Source organism: Protopterus annectens, chromosome 10.part0, assembly GCF_019279795.1.
Source record: "Protopterus annectens isolate FY-2018-M chromosome 10.part0, PAN1.0, whole genome shotgun sequence".
Taxonomy (NCBI): domain Eukaryota; kingdom Metazoa; phylum Chordata; order Ceratodontiformes; family Protopteridae; genus Protopterus; species Protopterus annectens.
In genome coordinates, this window is record NC_056744.1 from 1,355,621,557 (window position 1) to 1,355,641,530 (window position 19,974).

Sequence of the window (19,974 nt, forward strand, 5' to 3'; positions counted from 1 at the left end):
ACTGTTATCAAGAAATTTGCTGTGGTGCATGACTTAATTCTATCAGCCTTAATCTGCCTACTGTGTGACACTGAGCAAGTCAACTAATCAGGTAGTGTTTTGCAGACAATTGGGAATTTGGCCAAGGCTTCCATACTTCATAACTAGCAACTACCTATGAACTTGGACAGGATGATCTATACAAAAGGGTAAAAAGAGTCTTTTTGAATAAAAAATAGTATAGTGTAGTGTAATCATGAAAAAATATGACATAGGTGTATATTAAAAAAGCTTGTAAGCACCTGTGAATTTATAAACCTACTGTAAATAAGTTGTACTTTAGTTATATAAACATATATACAGCAGGACTATATAAGTACATGTATGAAATACACAAGCAATAATGCCCAACAGGATGTGTATTAATGTGAAATTAATGCCTGCCCGGGGTGTTATGAGCCCTGACGCCACAGGTGGAGGGCCTCTACACTCCTGGAAGGGTGTTAATTACACATTAACACACACCCTGGATGGTATTATTGTGCTTAGAGAATGGGGTCTCTGTAACTTATACATATATATATATATATATATATATATATATATATATATTTTTTTTTTTTTTTTTTATCACTACATATATTTTTAGTATATTTTTTGATGTAAAATAGTTCCTCTGCCTAATGTTTCAAACTTGCAGAAGTATATGTTAATGGTGTTGGAGGAAACATTCTACATCAAAAATATAACATTTTAAAAAATAACCAGGTATTTACTTGATTTTTTGGTCCCTTATTCCTAAATCATTTGTTTGACAGTCATTGGAGATTGGAATTACTAAAGAATGACATACATTTGTGCTTCAGACATTTATTTCCTTCAGAAAATTCATGCTAACATAAATCCTCTACTTAAGCAACTTTGTAATTTTATAAGAGCAATAATTAAAATCTGTTTCTGTTTTAGAGCCTTTGTTCTCCCTTTATTTTAGGCTTTATCCAGACTTCTTAAGCTGAAAGGTGCAGAGCTATGCAAACCTCTTTACTGCTGCTGCTGCCAGTAGTCATCTCACTCACTCACTTTCACACACACACACACACGCACACACGCACACACACGCACACACACACACACACACACACACACACACACGCACACACACGCACACGCACACACGCACACACGCACACACGCACACACACACACACACACACACACACACACACATGCATACACGCACACACACACACACACACACACACACACACACACACACACACACACACACACACACACACACACACACATTTTATATTCTACACTTGCTAAAAAGCAGAAGCTCTGCTGAGCAAGTGTAAAATAGTAGCTCAACTGATCTCTCTCTCATATCCGTATATGCATACACTCTCAGACAGAGACATAAACACATACACCCACATTTTTTTTATCTTACTTTACTTTTTTATATTTTACACTCACTAAACAGCAGAAGTGCTGCTTAGCGAGTGCAAAATAATGGCGGACATTCTGTTTTCTCAGTCCAAACTCCATGGTGGCTTCATATGCTGTCGTGAAGCAGCAGACTCATTTTCAATGGGCACTACTTGTACATTAATACCCTTGATGGACACTTGTTCTCCAGTCAGGGTACTGATGTCCAGTAAGACCATTTTCTAATACCTTTTACTGTATGGAAAATATCAATACAAAGTAGATATTCTTCACTCCAAACACAACTGGAAATAAGAACTGTGGGCTTTTAGACCAAACATTTGCAAGACTGTAGTTTGTTTTAATGCCCTTCTTGCTCTAGAATAGCCTAGCATATGTATATGGTGCAGTAAGGTTTTCAAGGTTTTGTGTGTCTGTGTGCACGCGCGTGTGTGTGTGTGTGTGTGTGTGTGTGTGTGTGTGTGTGTGTGTGTGTGTGTGTCTGTGTGTGTGTGTGTGTGTGTGTATACATGTATTTGTATGTATATGTATATGTATATGGGTCTACTTTCTTTCATTGAAACTATACCTTTTCGATTGCTAAGTAAGTGAACTCAGGTTAGGGAAATTGCAGTTTAATGAAAATGCACTTTTGCGAAAAACAAATAACCAAAATAATAAAAAAAACCTAAAATAAACTCTAAAAACAAAGTTTTGCAGGGGCAAGCCCCCCTACACCCCTGCTATTTATATATACAAACTCCACAATCACACTACAGTGGGGAAAAGGGTACATTTCCTTATCCTCACTGTACCACGACCTACATCTAAAAGTCCCAACTGCCTCAAACCTTATACTCCCATTACACCTGTAAAAAACAAAAAAAAAACACCTCACATCTACTTCCAAAGCATCCCAGAATGGCAAAAAAGAATTTGCTAATTTGGATTTTGTAAAAGTGTATTTTTGTTAAACTGCACTTTCGGTGATATGAGTTCACTTACTTAGCATTCAGTGAGGTGCACTTTCGATGAATGAAAGTAGACCCGTGTGTGTGTGTGTGTGTGTGTGTGTGTGTGTGTGTGTGTGTGTGTGTGTGCGTGTGTGTGTAAGTGTATGTGTATCTATATATATATATATATATATATATATATATATATATATATATATATATATATATATATATATATATATATAGAGGTTCCCTATTATATGATCAAAGACGCATTTGATCGAACTTGAAAGCATGAAACGGCAAAATACCGAAACGGCATATAAGCAAATTCTTTCTCTAGGAAAGAAATCGCTTGGCTGCCTTCATTATTTTGTCATTTTTGTCACTGTAGTGTGATGTCAGAGTTGGTATATTTAAGTAGGGGGTGTGTGGGAAAAAAATCGCTGTTCTAAGTGTTCGGGATTGTAAGCTTTCACTTACATTGGGGTTGATAAATCAGCGTTCACTTTTTTAAGCATTCGCTGATTTAATATAGACCCATATATATATATATATATATATATATATATATATATATATATATATATATATATACACACACACATATATATATATATATATATATATATATATATATATATATATATTCATATATATATATATATATATATATATATATATATATATGGGTCTACTTTGTTTTGTTGAATCTCATTTCACTGAATTTCATTTCACCCCATCCATAGGTTCATAGTTTCATAGCTTGGTACTAGGCTATCGGCCCTAGGGCCTATACAAGCCTAGCCATAACAATTCCCTGGCTATTTCTTCCCAAAATATTTACTTCCCTGGACCCCTGTCTAGCAGGGCGATGGATGTGATTCCCCAGGGTGAATTTCCTATCTCCCATCCAATCATCAAAGTTCCTTTTGAAGTGGGCCAAAGAGGCGCTCTGCTTAACATGTATGGGCAGTCTATTCCAGAGTCTGGGGAGTCTCTGGGTCAGGAACCTATCCCTCCAGCATGTTTTGTTCATTGTGATGACAAGGTTTAGATCCCTGGAGCATGTGGCTCTGATGGATTGGGATTTCTTTAAGTGTAGCATGTCCAACAGCTCTGGGTTTGACATGGCCTTGTATATTAAGCAGAGATTGCCTCTGAATAGACGATATGTGACAGAGTATAACTGGAGTTTTTTTAGATTGTCAGCATAAGGCATTTGCTTTAGGCCTGCGATTCTTTTCGCTGAAAACTCAAATTACTGAAAACTCATTTCACTGACTCTCATTTCACTGAACTGCTGTTAGTATATATGGCACTGTGTAGAGTACTATAAGGCAAGTAAAAGGTATATGCCATTTTCCCCGCTGTAGTGCGATCCTGGAGTTAGTATATATAGTTGGGGGTGTGTGGTTGGCACAGCCTCCCACATTGGCGGGTGTGGGTGTAGTATCCCCCCACTTAGTTTGAGCACATATAATCTTCTGGAGAGAGTTAGTCACTGGTTTTGCAACTATGCATGTCTATTGTTTAAAATGTATTGTTTTGAAGTTTTGGGTAAAATGCAATGTAAAACAAACAAGGTGGGGAGCTACACCCCCCACACTCTGCAATGTAGAAGGCTGTGCCCCCCCACCCCCTAACTATATATACTAACTCCAGGATAGCACTGCAGTGGGGAAAAGGGCATATACCTTTTACTTGCCTTACAGTACTCTACACAGTGTCATATATGATAAGTTCAATTCAGTGAAATGAGATTCAGTGAAATGAGTTTTCAGTAATTTGTTTTTTCAGCGATGTGGCCTGGGTAAAATGAAATTCAGTGAAATGAGATTGAATGAAGCAAAGTAGACCCATCAATGAAGCAAAGTAGACCTATATATATATATATATATATATATATATATATATATATATATATATATATATGTGTGTGTGTGTGTGTGTGTGTGTGTGTGTGTGTGTGTGTGTGTGTGTGTATGTGTGTGTATGGTTTACCATCAAAATATCAAAGATGGTATCGTATGGGATGTGATATGTGTGTGTGTGTGTGTGTGTGTGTGTGTGTGTGTGTGTGTGTGTGTGTGTGTGTGTGTGTGTGTGTGTGTGTGTGTGCATCTATCTGCACACACACACACACACACACACACACACACACACACACACACACACACACACACACAAACCTTGAAAACCTTGCTGTAATTGGTACACATACATAGACAAACACAAACCCAGATAAAAAATGAAAACCTCGTAACCTATACCTACAATATGAACAAAAATAAATACCAAGCACAGAGCTGTGCTGCATTAATTCAGAAAAAAGGGAAATACTTACTGCCATAAATTATCTCTTCTGATACTGTCACTGTAAGTCAGAAGTTAATCACTCATCATTCAACTAGTCTGAAACATAACAGAAATCCTAAGTATAAACCAACAGTAGTAAACCAGTAACTTTAAATGATTAATTAGTCAGTAACTAATTATAAAAAATGGGCATAGCTTAGAATGTAAGGAGATAACTGAAAATCTGCCAGACCAAGCTGATCTGAAACTGAACTTGTGGTTGAAGATCTGAGTTCGCTACTCCTATTTCCATTTTGCACTTGCACTATCTGAGTCACATTAACTAACAAAATATTCAAAGTGGATTTGTTTCAACATTTCCTTGCATTTCATACTTGTCTTACCTTATTGTTACCAAATCTTTTTCATGCTGGACGGGTTCAGCTTCTATCTTGACATTTTGATTTTGCAAATTCACTTTAGCAGAAAATTTCAATGGGATGGCAGCCTGAGCCTTCAGATGAAATTCACTGGTACTCTGAATATATGGAGTCCTTACACCAATTAGTGATGATATATGCAAGTTTGCACTGAAAAACGATAGACATGAGCTGTGATTCCTCTGTGGCTGAACAAATTCAGATTTACTGCTAATATTGTTTGGTTACGTACCTTGGGGTGGCATCAACATTCAATCGAATATTAGAATAAAACAGGTCAGCTAGCCTGAAGTTTTCAGATGGGTGTGGATGAACTTCTGCTTGAGCTGCAAAATAAAGAAATAAAGCACATCATTTATAAAAGCAAAAACCTGACTGTATTAAAGCAACTGGTATTAACCCAGTGAAAACAGTGGCTGTAACACTTGGGGGCATAATTTAAAAAATGTTGTCAAGTTCGGTTTATTCAGAATGTAAAGCTAAGATAATGTTGTACATTTGAAGCATCACAAAAAGTCAGGAAACCCTAAATTAAATAATCAGAGATTAAATATATTCCTGATATAGTCTATTAAGAACATTTTATTACAATGAAAAATGGAATAAGAAGCACTTCAGTATTCAGCAACATGTTGTTAGAAACAGCATACATATTAAGTCATTTAAGAAAAATGGTTGTAGCTGCAGAAATGGAAATTTCTTTCATTCTTCTCAAGCATGCAAAGGAAGCCACGGTGGTGCAGCGGTAGCATTGCCGCCTCGCAGCAAGAGGTTCTCCCATTCGATTCTCGGCTGGAGCACCTTCTGTGTGGAGTCTGCATGTCCTCCCCACGGTCGAGTTGCGTTCGAAAGACATGCGTAAATGGTCGAAGGTTGGGTGTCGAGCTGGCACCTCTGCACCGTAAAAATCTACTGCCAATCATGAGTGGACCAGAGTTCCGCTGTGGCGACCCCTAACCAGGAAAAGCTGAAAGAAGAAGAACACCTTCTCAAGCATGCAAAGCTGACTAATTATTTGGTTGTTAACTTAGACAGCAGCATCTATGCAGAAGGGCAAGAGAGTCATTCTAAATGCCTTTTGGTGATTAACTGACAGTGCGAAGGATTATGGCTGTAAGCTGTTAACAAGCAATTTCCTGTGCTACAGGGTTTATTTCTGTCAGCCTTCATCTGCTGCTGTGTACAAATTTTATGACTGCATCTAGTTTACAATTGTCTACAAATTTAGCCAGGCAGATGCCCTTGATGATAGCCTTAACTTCAGAGATGTAGATGCCAAAAAGAAGATCCAGTACAGAGCTCAGAGGGACTTCAGTAGTGGATGGCCTCTTTTTGGTGGTGGACTCTCCTTGCCAAACTTTGTGGTCCTATTTGAGAGCCACCCAGCTATCCAGTGGGTGACATAGGCATTTATACCTAATTCTGTGAGTTTGTCAACAATACCCATGTGGGGTTTTGCATCATATGCCTTGGCCAGGTAAAGGTAGGCAGTACACACCATTTTGCCCTTGCCTGTTGCCTTGGTGAATTTTTATGAAAAAGTCCACCATGTTGGGAAGGCATGATCTGCCCTTGACAAAGCCAAACTAGGTTGGATCTAGTGTCTGTAGATTTCTTACAACATTGTTAATCATTTAGATGTTAATTCTTTCCATAACTTTGCATATGAGATTACAGGCTTATGGTTCTGTAGTTTCCAGGGCCCATAGTTGGCCCACCCTTGTGCAGAGGGATAACCATTGCAGTTTTCCATTCACATGGCATGAAACTTCTCTGGAGGCTATAGTTAAATAGTGAATCTAGTGGTCCTAATAGGTCATGCGTCATGCTATTTAGGAGGTATCCTGGAATATTATCAAGGCCCATCGATGCAGTATTCTTGGCCTTGCACAGTGTATTGAAGACCTGCTTACTAGAGATATCTGGGGGCATTATATTCAATGTCATTTTCTGAGGGGTGGCTGGGGCAGAGAGTGGTAAAATTGGAGCTGAATTTGTCAGACAGTATATTTGCTATATATTTTGGTCCTGCATAGGTGGCTCCATTTACATTTAGTTCTGTGCACTGTTGTGTGCTGTCTATGAGGTTAAATTGTTTAGAGTGATGACATATTTTTATCCTGCTGGGCATTGCACTTCCTAATTTTTGCCATAACTTTCTTTCTTTTGTTATATAACCTGTTGAAATTGGGATTCTATCAGGGTGGTTTGTTTTACAGCCTTAAGAAAATAAAATAATTAAGAAGATTACTGATTCTAGCTACATGGTCAATAAATAGTTTTAAACCTAGATGCTGACTGGAGTCATTCTCTTTACTTGTCTTACCAGTCACTGAATATAAACTTTACAAATCAAATAATGTAAACTAAAAGTTTGAAATACATTTCCAAGTCTAAACAAAAAACATCAAATATCTGTCTTTTTCAAGCCAAACATTCCTCTGTTATATATAAAATATAGTGTAAGAGATGGCCACCAGCATATATCAAAGGATGTCCTTACAAAAGAAAAAAAGTTGCAGAATTGCTATAGTCACAAAAAAGTAGGAAGTCAAACTAGTTTCTGTGCAAGGTACTGGAGAGATATTTTCACAGTGAATGTTTTTCACATGGTTTACTATCGTTTTGTTGATTTCACTGTAGGCGAATTATCATTTCTATGAAATGCAAAAACGAAAATCCACTACAGCAAATGACAAAAATCTCGAACTCAGAAGTGGTGAATGTTCAAATTCGACATAATTTGAACATTCACCACACTTCCGCAAACAGCATTACTGTGTGTTGCACAGTAAAGAACATGTTTGCAGGGGGCAAGCCCTCCTGCACCCCACACCACCTGCTACTTAAATATACAAACTCTGGGATCACACTACAGTGAGGGAAAGGGTACATTTCCCGATCCCCACTATAGTGCTATCTGCATCAAAATGTAGAAATTCACAACAGCGAATGCTGTATTGCATTTGCTGTTGTAAATTTCTATATTTTGGCATTCATTTTTTTGATTCTACCAAACTGGTATTTTTGCACTAATGTGAATTGCACTGTGTGATCGGAAAAATGATAGTAAACCTTTCACATCATGGTGTACTGTGCCCCTACAAAATGTCATCAGAGAGGTGAAAAGACTGGAGTGTAAAACACATTTGTGCAGAAGGGTCACAAAAGCTGCAACTGTTAAAGAAAAGAATATTAATGTGCTTACTTTTCAATTACAACAATCTTGATAAAGTGAGTAATCTGAGGATGAAAGAACAGCTCCCTCCCCTAGCATGCTAATAGCCACTTCATGTCCTGATACTGTATGAGGGAGATAAGCAAGGACACAGTAAAATCACACTATCTTTCCTGATACACTAGCAGGAGCAAACACACTCAATCTGATACAGTAACAGGACACCACATTACTGGCAGCATAACCCAAAACTAGTACTATTCACTTAAAAAAAGAAAGATGAAAGGCATGCTTGAGCATGCATTTTCTGAACCAGAAGAAGTATAGAAGTCCTATGTTTGGCATTACTGACTGTAATTTGAGATTTACTAGAAAATCAAAATGTTATGAAGGACAGGACAAAAACATGATGGATAAACTGCTTAAGTCGATGTTTGAGAGTATTTCCATGGGCAGTGGTAACAGTACATAATGACACAAAGATACGTTACTTGATTTTTCTCAGTTCTCTCAACCTTTCATTTTCAGTATGTGGAATACATACCCCTCAGCCTCTTTGCCCAAGAATCAGAGACAAAACAAACAAAAAATAAGGTATAAAAACCCAAAATCAGGGACGATTTTTAGATATTACTATAATTCACTTAAAAAGTTAACAGAACAACAGGTTTAGCTTCAATGTGCATTTTCTGAACAATAAGAATCATGAACCTGTAAAGTTTGTCATTACTGACTGCCTATAATCCTCAGTGCTTTAACAGAAAAATCAAGCAAGACAAAAGTATGAGGCAAAATCAGTGACGATCTGTAAAATAAGGGGCAGGTGAGAGGAATACTATCTCACATAAGGCGAACAAATGGGCAAAATGTGTAAGACTTACCTGCTTCCTAGCAACTTCAACTAGGACTCACTCAGCAAGGTTATACTTCCAGCAAGTTCTTTTGATGAACCAATATGATATTAGTTAAAAAATCTTAACAATGACTATTTGGCAGACCTTTGTAGTGTGAAAGATCATAGAACATGGACTTTGTGAGACCAAAAAGGTGGCTACTGGCTACATTAATGTAGTGTAAAAACATTGCGATTAGATACCAGTTGATAGGGCAGATAATACAACACAGAAATTTGTGCATCATGGATATTCATTCTCTGATTTGACTAAAGTTCAGAAGGAATTTATGGAAACTAGTAGGACTGATCTTTTATAGCACGATGGATCAATCAGCAATCAATTGATCCGCTTAGGTTCACCATGACTTGTGGTTGCAATACTACAAAGTTTTGTGAGGTGATTCAAAGGCATTAGAGGTTTGGATGACTAACAGTATGTTGCATTTTTGCTGACAAATAAATGTAATATCAGTTTTAGGTGGGGTAGAAATTTGGGCCAAATTCTGGGTAAACATAAACTGACCACATAGGACCCATTTCGGTTACAGCTCAAAACAGTAAAAGGTTAAACTATAGTAAAAAAAAAAAAAAACAGCAATTCTCTTGTTTCTGTGTTTAAAACTAACAAAAATATATTTGTGTTACGAAACCAGTATACCTGGAAAAGAGTTTCTAAATTTTAATTTTTAGGGAGTCTATGTGGTTACAGCAATTCAAGAAGTCAGATATGCATTTTGTTTCAACTATCCTCTGTGAGACATAACTACCTTGTACATAGGCACAGCCAGTCTTGATGCCTTGATCAGGCATGCCTCCTGACTTCTGTATTACTTTTTTTCTTTTAACTGTAATTGATTTGTATACAGACTGTAAATACAATTGATTTAATTCTTGCTGTTATTTGATCACTGTTAAATAGTCACTGATTTGACAAGACAGACATTGTGTCACTCAATGACTTGCATTTGCTGAAACTGGTATAAAACATATTGCAATGGTTTATGCTTCTGAATGTGTATGGGGATGGAGATTGCAGAGTGTGCATGATTGTGTGTGTGTTTATGTGTGTGTATGTGAGAAAGAGAGAGAGAGAGACTATATAATACCACAGGGATACAGAATGTAAGTGTATTACCTGCAGTATTACCTGCAGTATGGAGCCAGGCGTGCCCACAATGCATACTGGTATGTGTCTTAGCCAGAAGGTTGAATAGGTGCAATAACATGCATGCACCTCCTAAGAGTAGCAACTGCAGAGTGAACAAGCTGCTGAGGAGTGGGGATAGGACAGTCCACAGAATCAGCAGAATAGTCCACTCCCTAATGCTTGACTGTTGCCTCCACTATGGAATAAATGAACTGGTCCACTGGAGGTCTCTGTCTCTAATGCAGGAATAAATGGATCAATTGGATGCGGCAAGGTATAGTCATTTAGTAGATCTGGGGTCCCCCCACCAAAAATGTGTGATCATAATACTGATGGCTAATTAAAATACTGAAAACTAAAGTTCACAGATACAAGTCTAGACCATTTCTGTCTCCTTGATAAATGGGAATACACCTTCACACTCCTGCTGCTTATATATACTACTCTGAGACTGCTGTATCTTGGGGTGGGGGGCTCCTGTTGCTTATATATACTACTCAGAGACTGCTGTATCTTGGGGTAGGGGGCTCCTGCTGCTTATATGTACTACTCTGAGACTGCTGTACCTTGGAGTAGGGGACTCCTGCTGCTTATATATACTACTCTGAGACTGCTGTATTTTGGGGTAGGGGGCTCCTGCTGCTTATATATAGTACTCTGAGACTGCTGTATGTTGGAGAAGGGGGAATTCTCTGACATGCCGTAATCTTGATTTTAGTACACATAACACTTCTGTCAAACATTTGTAATTACACTCGAGTGTCATTTGGAAGCTCATCATATTTTTGATTGGCATCTAGACCTTCAATATGCTATGGAGCTTAACACTGACAAGGTTGCACACTCTACTGATATGATGAGTGAAGTTAACTATTTCTTTCTTCAGCCCTATTACAGCAATTTCCACACCTTTTTACAAAAAAAAATCAAGACTAATAAGCTTTTGATTAAGCAGGATCTACAGCATGTCAAATAAGTTGGACAACAGCATAAGAAATATGCTAAAAACTTTACTTTCAGGGTATATATTCCTACGCTTTAGGCTTAATGTTTTATGTTACATCAATGCAGACTCTTGGGCATAACAGAAAAATATAAATGCCCACATCAGTATAAGTATGGTATAAGTATGGACAGACAATGTGTTTAGTGTACAACATGTGTATGTGTGGGAAATGCCCACTCGTATGCTGGTTCTGCTATTAGTAATTCATAGCCCAATATACAGTGCAGTAAACCTATAAGGGCAATAAAAGATAAATGCAAAAAAATATGTAATGAAATGTAAATATAACCAAAAAGGGAAATGAGGTATTCATGATATTTAAATGCACACGTCAGGGAATTTGCACACCAATGCATGCATAACTATGAAAGAGTAAAATACACCAAAGCTTTCAGAGTTGTAGATTACAGCTGATTACAGTTCTTAGTACCTCCAAGCCCTACCAGTAATGACAAGGTGGTGTCTGGTACCAATGGAAACATTATTACCAGCACATAACATAGCATAATATTATCAGTAAGAGGCCATTGATTATTTTAGTGAGGATCGAAACATTATAAGGGCATTGCTTAACATCTGTCACCCACATACAGAATCTTAAACAATGCTTGGTCTTGCCATACCTGTGGTATGTATAGCTCTTTGTGGTTTAGTTCTAGAGATCACTCAGAGACAGACTGGGGACATGCTGGGTTTATGACCCACTAAGTTGAGGCACCTGAGGCCATAAATTGCACATGTACCAATAAAGGCCTTCCTCCCCCACAATCATAACAGTTTGTGGAAAGGAAGGGCTGCCATTCTGTGAAGGGACATGTACTGTGTGATGTTCAGGGCAATACAACCAGTTAGCTTGCACAATATCCTGGCAGTTCCCATTTTTGTCTCACATGACATCCCACAAGATCATCTAGTTATAAAGTGCAGGTGTTATGGCTAATATTAATGTATACTGCTGCATTTATGATGCACTCATATGTATTAGATAGCATCACATGTTGATACTGTGTTGCAGGTTATACTGGATACGTATTGCAGTCCTGGCTTATCATAACCATACACAACAAACATACCATGTCTGAAATGCAATATAACAGTTTATAAACAAAAAAAAAAAAGCTCTTCAGATCAAAATTGTGGCAAGTCAGCCATTCCCTTCTCCCCACCCTAGTTACTGGTCTGCATACACATGCACATACACCACACCACATGGGCAGCAGGAATGTTGCATTAGCACCATTATCTGATGGGAGTGTGCAGAAACAACTGCAAGCAGCACCTACACAACAACTGCTCAGACAGAGACAGGTGCATTACATAGCAACACAAGAGAAATAGTGATGCCTAGTTCAGAAGCATGAGCACTGACAGGCACATAGTCTGTGTGCAGTGCAACACTGAGCAAACATGATTTATGCAGCATTAATATCAATCTGTGTTGCAGGGTCAGGCTACATTTTACATCAGAGATTCCCACATACACCACAGAGCAGTGAGGGCATAGTGGTCACAATCACTATCATGTGCACAACTGACTAGGAATACAATGCAAAAGTGGAGCAAAGGGGGCAGCTGCCCTAGGTGGAAAGTATTACTTGGTGCAAGTACAGTGTGCATTTTCTGCATTCTTTTTTTTTTTTGTGCTGATATTTCTAGAGGTGGGGATCTAGCTTGCGGCACCAGACTAGGGGTATGGACTTTTTTGCTTGTATCTGGGAGGCATAAGTGTGGAATGGGAAGGATTGGCACTGGGCGCTAGATGGACCAGCTATGGCACTGTTACAATGACATGTTTGTCTATTCACATGAGGTAGGGGGCATATTAAAAGAGGTGGATAAAGTATTCCTGAAGTGACAATCTGTGTTAAAAACAATTTCTTATTATGACAACAGCCACACTGCAATGATGACCTGTGTCCATTCTATTTGCATGCTGCACAACAAAATGGGGTTTGCCATGACAGTGATGGTGTGCAATTGCAGGACCATGACATAGCTGCAATCCACTTATGAATTGGAGGATGGGTGTTGTATTTGCCTGTGGCAATGGAAGGCAAAACACTATACACTTCCAGATGCAGATTACAACTGTGCACTGTGCATGGTCCAAACTGGTATATAACCTACCCTAACCTCAGACGACAATGTCTGTGTGGACTGTAATGGAATTACTATCAATTTTCTATTGCAGAATTTTTGTGTTATTTTGTTACATGCCCAGCAGTACAGTTTGCACCAGTGAACTGTTATTTTGATTTCTGGTTTAATTAAACTCATTATTTCATGGAAAATATACCTCTGAAGTCTTTTTGGTATTGATATAGTCATGGTTGCCTCATCTGGTGCCTGGTGTCATTCTCACGTTGGAAAGAAAAAAAAGACGTCCATTTCCCAAAACTGGTCCTTCAATTTATTTATTTATTTATTTATTTGCTATTTAATAATTGGGTTCGTCCAACTGAACCAAGGACCCATTTTCAGTGGAGTCCAGAGGAGAAAAGCTCCAAACAAATAAGAAGTTACAAATAGAGTAGAAAATTGTATCAACATTAAATGAAGTCAAAGACAGTGTAGCAAGATTTAACAGTTACGGAAAAGTTTGGGTAAAGTTACATGCATACATTCCAATAGTTGTATAAAAAAAAAATCAAGCTTGAAATACAATATACTACTCAAGAATTATTATTTACATATGTACAAGGAAGTATTGGTAACTTCTCATTATGCTTAGCATGTTTAGAAAATGAACAATTAGAGAAGATAGTAAGTTAGTCTGAAAAGAAGTGGAAAGAAAAGGGGTGAGGGAGAAATTAGGTGGGATCATGACAAGGGCAGGGACTCATGTTAGCCAGGTAGTTTTTCAGTGCTTTTTTGAGGCTGTTAGAGTATTTAAATTGCCAGATATTTGGAGGGAGTTTGTTCCAGGCTTGGGACACTGTGCATTTGTAAAGTAGCTTACCTATGTTCTTGTTTGGTTTATACACTTCAAGAAGGAGTTGATCATAGCTACGGAGGAAATGAAAAAGAGTGTAGAGGGATAGCAGTGAGGAGAGGGAAGGACAAACCAGACATGTTCTTCTCAAAGTATCCCTCTCGCCCTTTCAGAAAAAATGGTCCTTCTCACCTAAGGATAAATCCAAGTCTGTGTTAATTCTTCCTAGTCTGTGCCCCTCAATAATTCAACTTCTATGCTAAAGAGGAAAAAGATCTACTGCAAGACTGAAAAAAATGTTTCTTTCTGTTTTTAATAACTGACAGCTGTAGTAAATCATGATCATGGTTACTTGTCATCATTCAAGTCTTCTGAACTGTCTTTTAAAGTGGTGAGCACAGCAATACTCTGTTATCTATAAGACATGTTTAAACTGGTGTCATACACTGCTGTAAAGAGAAGCAGATGGACATTGTAAATGGAGAAATATAGTCTGCTGGATTACATGTTCATATAAAATATGTAGTGAATGTAGGATTTACTGGAAAAGCTCACCCAGACTCTGCCACAAGTTGCTGTGAGGGAAAGGTTAGATTACGTTTGCTTCTTGTATTTTGTATTACTTTATTGCCTTCTTCTAGTTTGTATATTGTGATTTGTTTTCTTTACACTGTGTTTTATTTGTATTCTGCTTTTTATTGCATATTTAAACTAGGAAAGAGACCATGTCTGTTTCTCTTGTGAGTCACACAGAAATTAATGTTGCCTACACCCGCCCTCTCTGGTGCTGTTGTGTTTTTAAACTGGACTGTTTTTCTAGTTTTCTGCCCCTTATGTTAATTTGACAAGATATTTCCTTCCCTCTCCCCTTTTATTGTCTGTTTTGAGCAAGCACAAAATTATCATTTTGTGAAATCACTCCCTTTCAACTATTTAAATTTATTGGCCATCCCACTGTATTCCATATAACTGGAATACAAAGTGTCCGCCCCCTTCCAGTCTATCTTGCTGTTTTAAAGTCAGTGGCTTCCCACTTAGATAGCTACAGCTTAGTTACCCCTCTTTCATATCTAACTGCTTAGTGTACAATGCAGCTCTTAAGTTATTAATCCATTTTCCATCTTACCTTTAAAATCTGCAACTTATACTCCAAGACCACCAATTATTGAAGAGCCCACATTTTGCCTCTCAGTAGTCATCTTGGGATTAGTGATTCTGTTTTGTTCATGGTGAGAGAAGGACATTATTTCCTGGAGACTGCTGATCACTAGAAAATGTAGTAAACGATTTATAGGCCTTCATAGGTGCCAGCTTGGAATTTGTGCTTATATTTTGCTCCTGGTGAGAGAAGGAGCATAATGCATTGATTCGTGACTTTTTGTTTGGACAGTGAGTGTCTATGCTTGACATTCCTGACTGGTCTGCTTGCTATTCAAGGTATCTACCAGGAAAAGACTACAACAAGTCTACAGACCCTTGCATCATCTGAGACAAGACTGTGGATCACCAAACAGGCTGTGGCCTCCTTCTCATGTTGGTATTAGTCCTAAAATTTTGCTTCTGGTGAGAGAAGAAGCAAAGTAGCATTGTATTCCAGCAGAGTGAAGTTGTGGTGAGACCAGTACTCATTGTAGCCAGGCAGTAGCTATTTATGCGACTCCCCTCTTTTCATCATTCTTGACAAAGTAATTCATTGTTTTCAGTAAGCACTGCTTGATTTGTTTCTAACTTCAGAATATCTGCCTAAATACCTCATCCATAAATCATCAAGGTCTACTTATTAGTGCCCCCCTCAAGTGTTTGGCAGTGCCTGTACAGACACAGAAATCTTGAGTATTTTTTTTTCTGTAAAAGCACAAATGGAATTTCACAAATACCTAGTTGCACACAGGGCAACTAGTTTGCAGTGACAAGCACTTTCCCCAAAGTTGCAAACTGGATACTCCTGACATTGCTTTATATTCTCACTCTAACTGTCTAATCAATAAAAAAGGGTCTGTTGCCATGGATTTGAATTTTTCCACTATCTTTGTTACCAGCTTGGTTAATATGGGCATCCTGAGGCAATGTAGAAATTGCCTCATGTTTACTGACAACCAGTTAATTCTCAAACAAACTGATATGTTATATGAGAGATGTATTTAGACAATGTCACTGGAGGCAAAGCTCTCACATAAAAGCACTCCTAATGTTAATCAGATTGTCAGTAGTAGACATGCTGCACCCAACACACACAATTTAAAGCAGATATACAGACCCACATATATTGAGGCACTTAAATATAGCCTTCCTAAGTGCAAAAGACCTATATGAACTACACATAACAAAAACCCTCAGCAGCCTTGAATGTGATCTTTCAAAACAACACCCACATCAACACATAAAGCCAAATCTCATGCAGCCTCTACTTCTAAGCCCATAAGGCAAGTCACCACAAATTCCAACATTCTTCCATTATAAGACACTCTGATGTCCTTCTCATCAGGCCGAGTAAGAAGTAAGTCACATTCAGTTGCTTATCAGGGGCTAGGATCTACCATATTATGCATCCACTCAGGTCACTGGACCACAAGTACCAGTATAACTCAGTTATAGTCCATGTGGGTGTAAATGACCTAAGACATACCTCCCTAGACTATATGAAGAAAGACATCATGGAGCTCTTGGAATATGTGTCCCAGGCTGGTATGAGCCTAGCAGTGAGTAGCATTTTACCTTCTCCAAGGATGATGCCACAATATGAACAAAAGATAAATTACTTTAATAATTGGCTTAGTTTCTGGTGACATTCTATGAGGTTGAGATATTTGTCAGCATGGAAGGTGATGGTCAACAGGCCATAGTGCTTTGCCAGGGATAGTGTGTACCTCTCCCTTCCAAGGTTTTGCATATTAGCTAAAACGTTGTCTTCCCCATAGTGCCTTTTTTAGGCAATGCCAAACTGAAAGTACTTCCAGCATAGCAAATCAAAACCAAGAAAATATAAAGGTATTACTGCTCTATACTAGGAGTCTAAACAAAAAACTCCACTCCCTAGAAGCTCTCTTCTGCTTGATGTTTGCATGGTCACTGAGACATGGTTTTAAGGTGAGGAGACCACACCAACAGTGCAAGGTTATAATGGTTTCCACACATTTAGACAGGCTACTACACAGACAGGGACTAAATGTGGAGGTGTCTTGGTTTACATCAAAAATAAATATACCTCAAGAGTGGTCAAACAGGACAATGCACTTGAGCTTCTCTGTGTTGAAATCACCATAGGCAAAATCCAGTACCACTTCCCTGCAAGCTATAGGTCCCCCTCTATGATGCAGGAAACTCATACCCTATATTTCAACTTATTGAAAATGCTCACCATCCAACCCAATACCATATTCAAGGAGGATATTAATTACCCCACTATTAACTGGGAAACCTATATGACACCAAACATACAGGCACAGAGATTCCTGGATTTGTACTCCCTGGCCTAGATTATCAGTGCACCAACTGTGTGGGGTGCAACCATACTGGATCTGGTCCTCATTAAAATGGGAGAGTGCTGCACACTACCATGTGTAATGTCTTCCCTGGTAAGGTCAGACCACAAAATGGTCTCTTTTGAAGTAAAAATAAAACCTGGATCCTCAACTAACCCTGAAATATTCAGGAAGTACTGAAAGGCTAACTTCCTGCAATTAAGTGACAACCTGGCAAAATTTCAACCCCCATAAACCCTGATAGCACTGCTGCCTATGCAGAAATGTTCACAGAAATGTTATACAAGCATGTTAATAGCTGCATAGAGACAGCTATACCCACCAAGAAGAATTACAGAAATAACTCAAAAACAAGCCATCTTGGTGGAATCACAAATCAATAGGCTGTATAATAGAAGGAAGAAAATCATGGCAAAAACTAGGAGGTGCAACCCTCCAGTATAAAAGCACCCTCATCAAACTAAACAAACAACTCAGAGGACAAATAAAGTCTACCGAAGCCAAATTTGAGGTAAATTTGGCCTCCCAGGCCAAGGACAGCCACAAGGCATTCTTTAGCTATGTCCACAATCTCAAAGGCAATACACAATTGTGTGCAGAGCTCATTGTAAATGGCACCACCTGCACTGAGTCAGAAGATATAGCAAAGCTACTGACCAGTAAATTCAGCTCCAACGTTCTCCATCTTCCCCCCCTCATCCTTCCCTCAGGAAATACCATCAAATATAACTCCCCTTGCTATTACCATGGAACAGGTGCCTAATGCTCTCTCTAAGACTAAGAACACTGCATCAATGGGCCCAGACAATATCCCAAGATGCCTTCTAAATAGCATGAAACATAGTCTATCAGGCCCTCTGGAATTGTTATTTAACTATTGCTTCCAAACAGGCTTCATGCCTCATGAATGGAGAACAGCAACAGCCATCCCTCTACACAAAGGTAGGCCACCTACAGACCCTGGAGACTACAGACCTGTAAGTCTCACAAATCATATACACAAAGCCATGGAAATAATTGTCATGGAAATAATCAGTAATGATATACTAAACCTCCAAACGCTGGGCCTAGCCCCATTTGGTTTCATCAAGGGCAGGTCATGCCTACTCAACCTGGTGGATTTCTTTGAGAAGGTCACCAAAGCAATGAAGTAGGGCAAAATGGTACATACTGCCTACCCTGACCTCATCAAGCCATTTAACAAAATACCCCACTCAGGCATTGTTGACATAAGCCCTTATGTCACCCAGTGGATAGCCAACTGTCTTAAATACAGGACCCAGAAAGTTAGAATTGGGGAGTCAACCTTGATAAAGAGGCCAGTCACAAGTGGAGTACCTCAGGGATCAGTCATGGGACTGCTCCTTTTTGGCATGTACTTCTCTGAAGTCAAGGCCAATGTCAATGGACTCTGGCTGACTAAACTTGCAGATTATTGCAAATTAGGAGCTTTCACTGAATCCCACACTGACACAAATTTTCTCCAGGAAAGGCTGACACAGACAAACAACTGGTATCAGAGCAATGGACTAAAACTAAATGCCAAGAAATGCATAATATTATCCTTTGGGAAATCATCCACCCCTTATAACTATCATATTGACAACACACCCCTTAGATTTGACCCAGTAGTCAGGGACTTATAAGGGACAAACACAGACTGTAATCTAGCCTTTGACCATCATGTATCTACAGTAGTGAGGAAATCATTCCATGTTATGCAACTTACAAACAAAGGTATGGCATCTAAGTCCAAGGAAGTCATTGTTCCACTATATTCGGCATTCATTAGACCTATCATTGAGTACAATGCACCCTTTGGTATGTACTTAACCAGGCATATCCAACAACTGGAATGCCCACAGAGGTTCCTCACTAAAAGAATACAAGGAGTAAGTAGCATGTCCTATGCAGACTGCCTCAAGGCCCTATACTTGTATTCTGTCTCCTACAGGTTGTTGAGAGGATATCTATGCCTGGCATACAGGGCATTGTTAGATCCCAGTCTGATGGATCTCCTGCATATCCACAAAACAAACAGCACCATAATTACCCATTCTAAAGACTTAAATCTTGCTTATGATATAAATAGGATCTGCTGTAAAGATAGGTATATATCCCAAAGACTACCGCATCTCCACAACAGGCTCCCCATCCATGTGAAGCAGAGTTCCTCCCTAACCCATTTCAAGTGTAACTTGGACAATTGGATGAGGAACAGGAAATTCATCAA

At 38.7% G+C, this 19,974-nt stretch overlaps 1 protein-coding gene across 1 annotated transcript in view; it reads right to left on the reverse strand.

Moving 5' to 3' along the window:
- The window catches only part of LOC122813594 (vitellogenin-like), a 264,282-nt gene that overhangs the window by 114,781 nt on the left and 129,527 nt on the right, over window positions 1-19,974 (reverse strand). The window contains exons 18-19 of the mRNA XM_044086005.1: window positions 5,334-5,427; window positions 5,066-5,251 (exon numbers count right to left, since the gene is read on the reverse strand). Coding sequence (XP_043941940.1) covers window positions 5,066-5,251; window positions 5,334-5,427 — 280 coding nt within the window. The remainder of the gene's footprint in view (window positions 1-5,065; window positions 5,252-5,333; window positions 5,428-19,974) is intronic.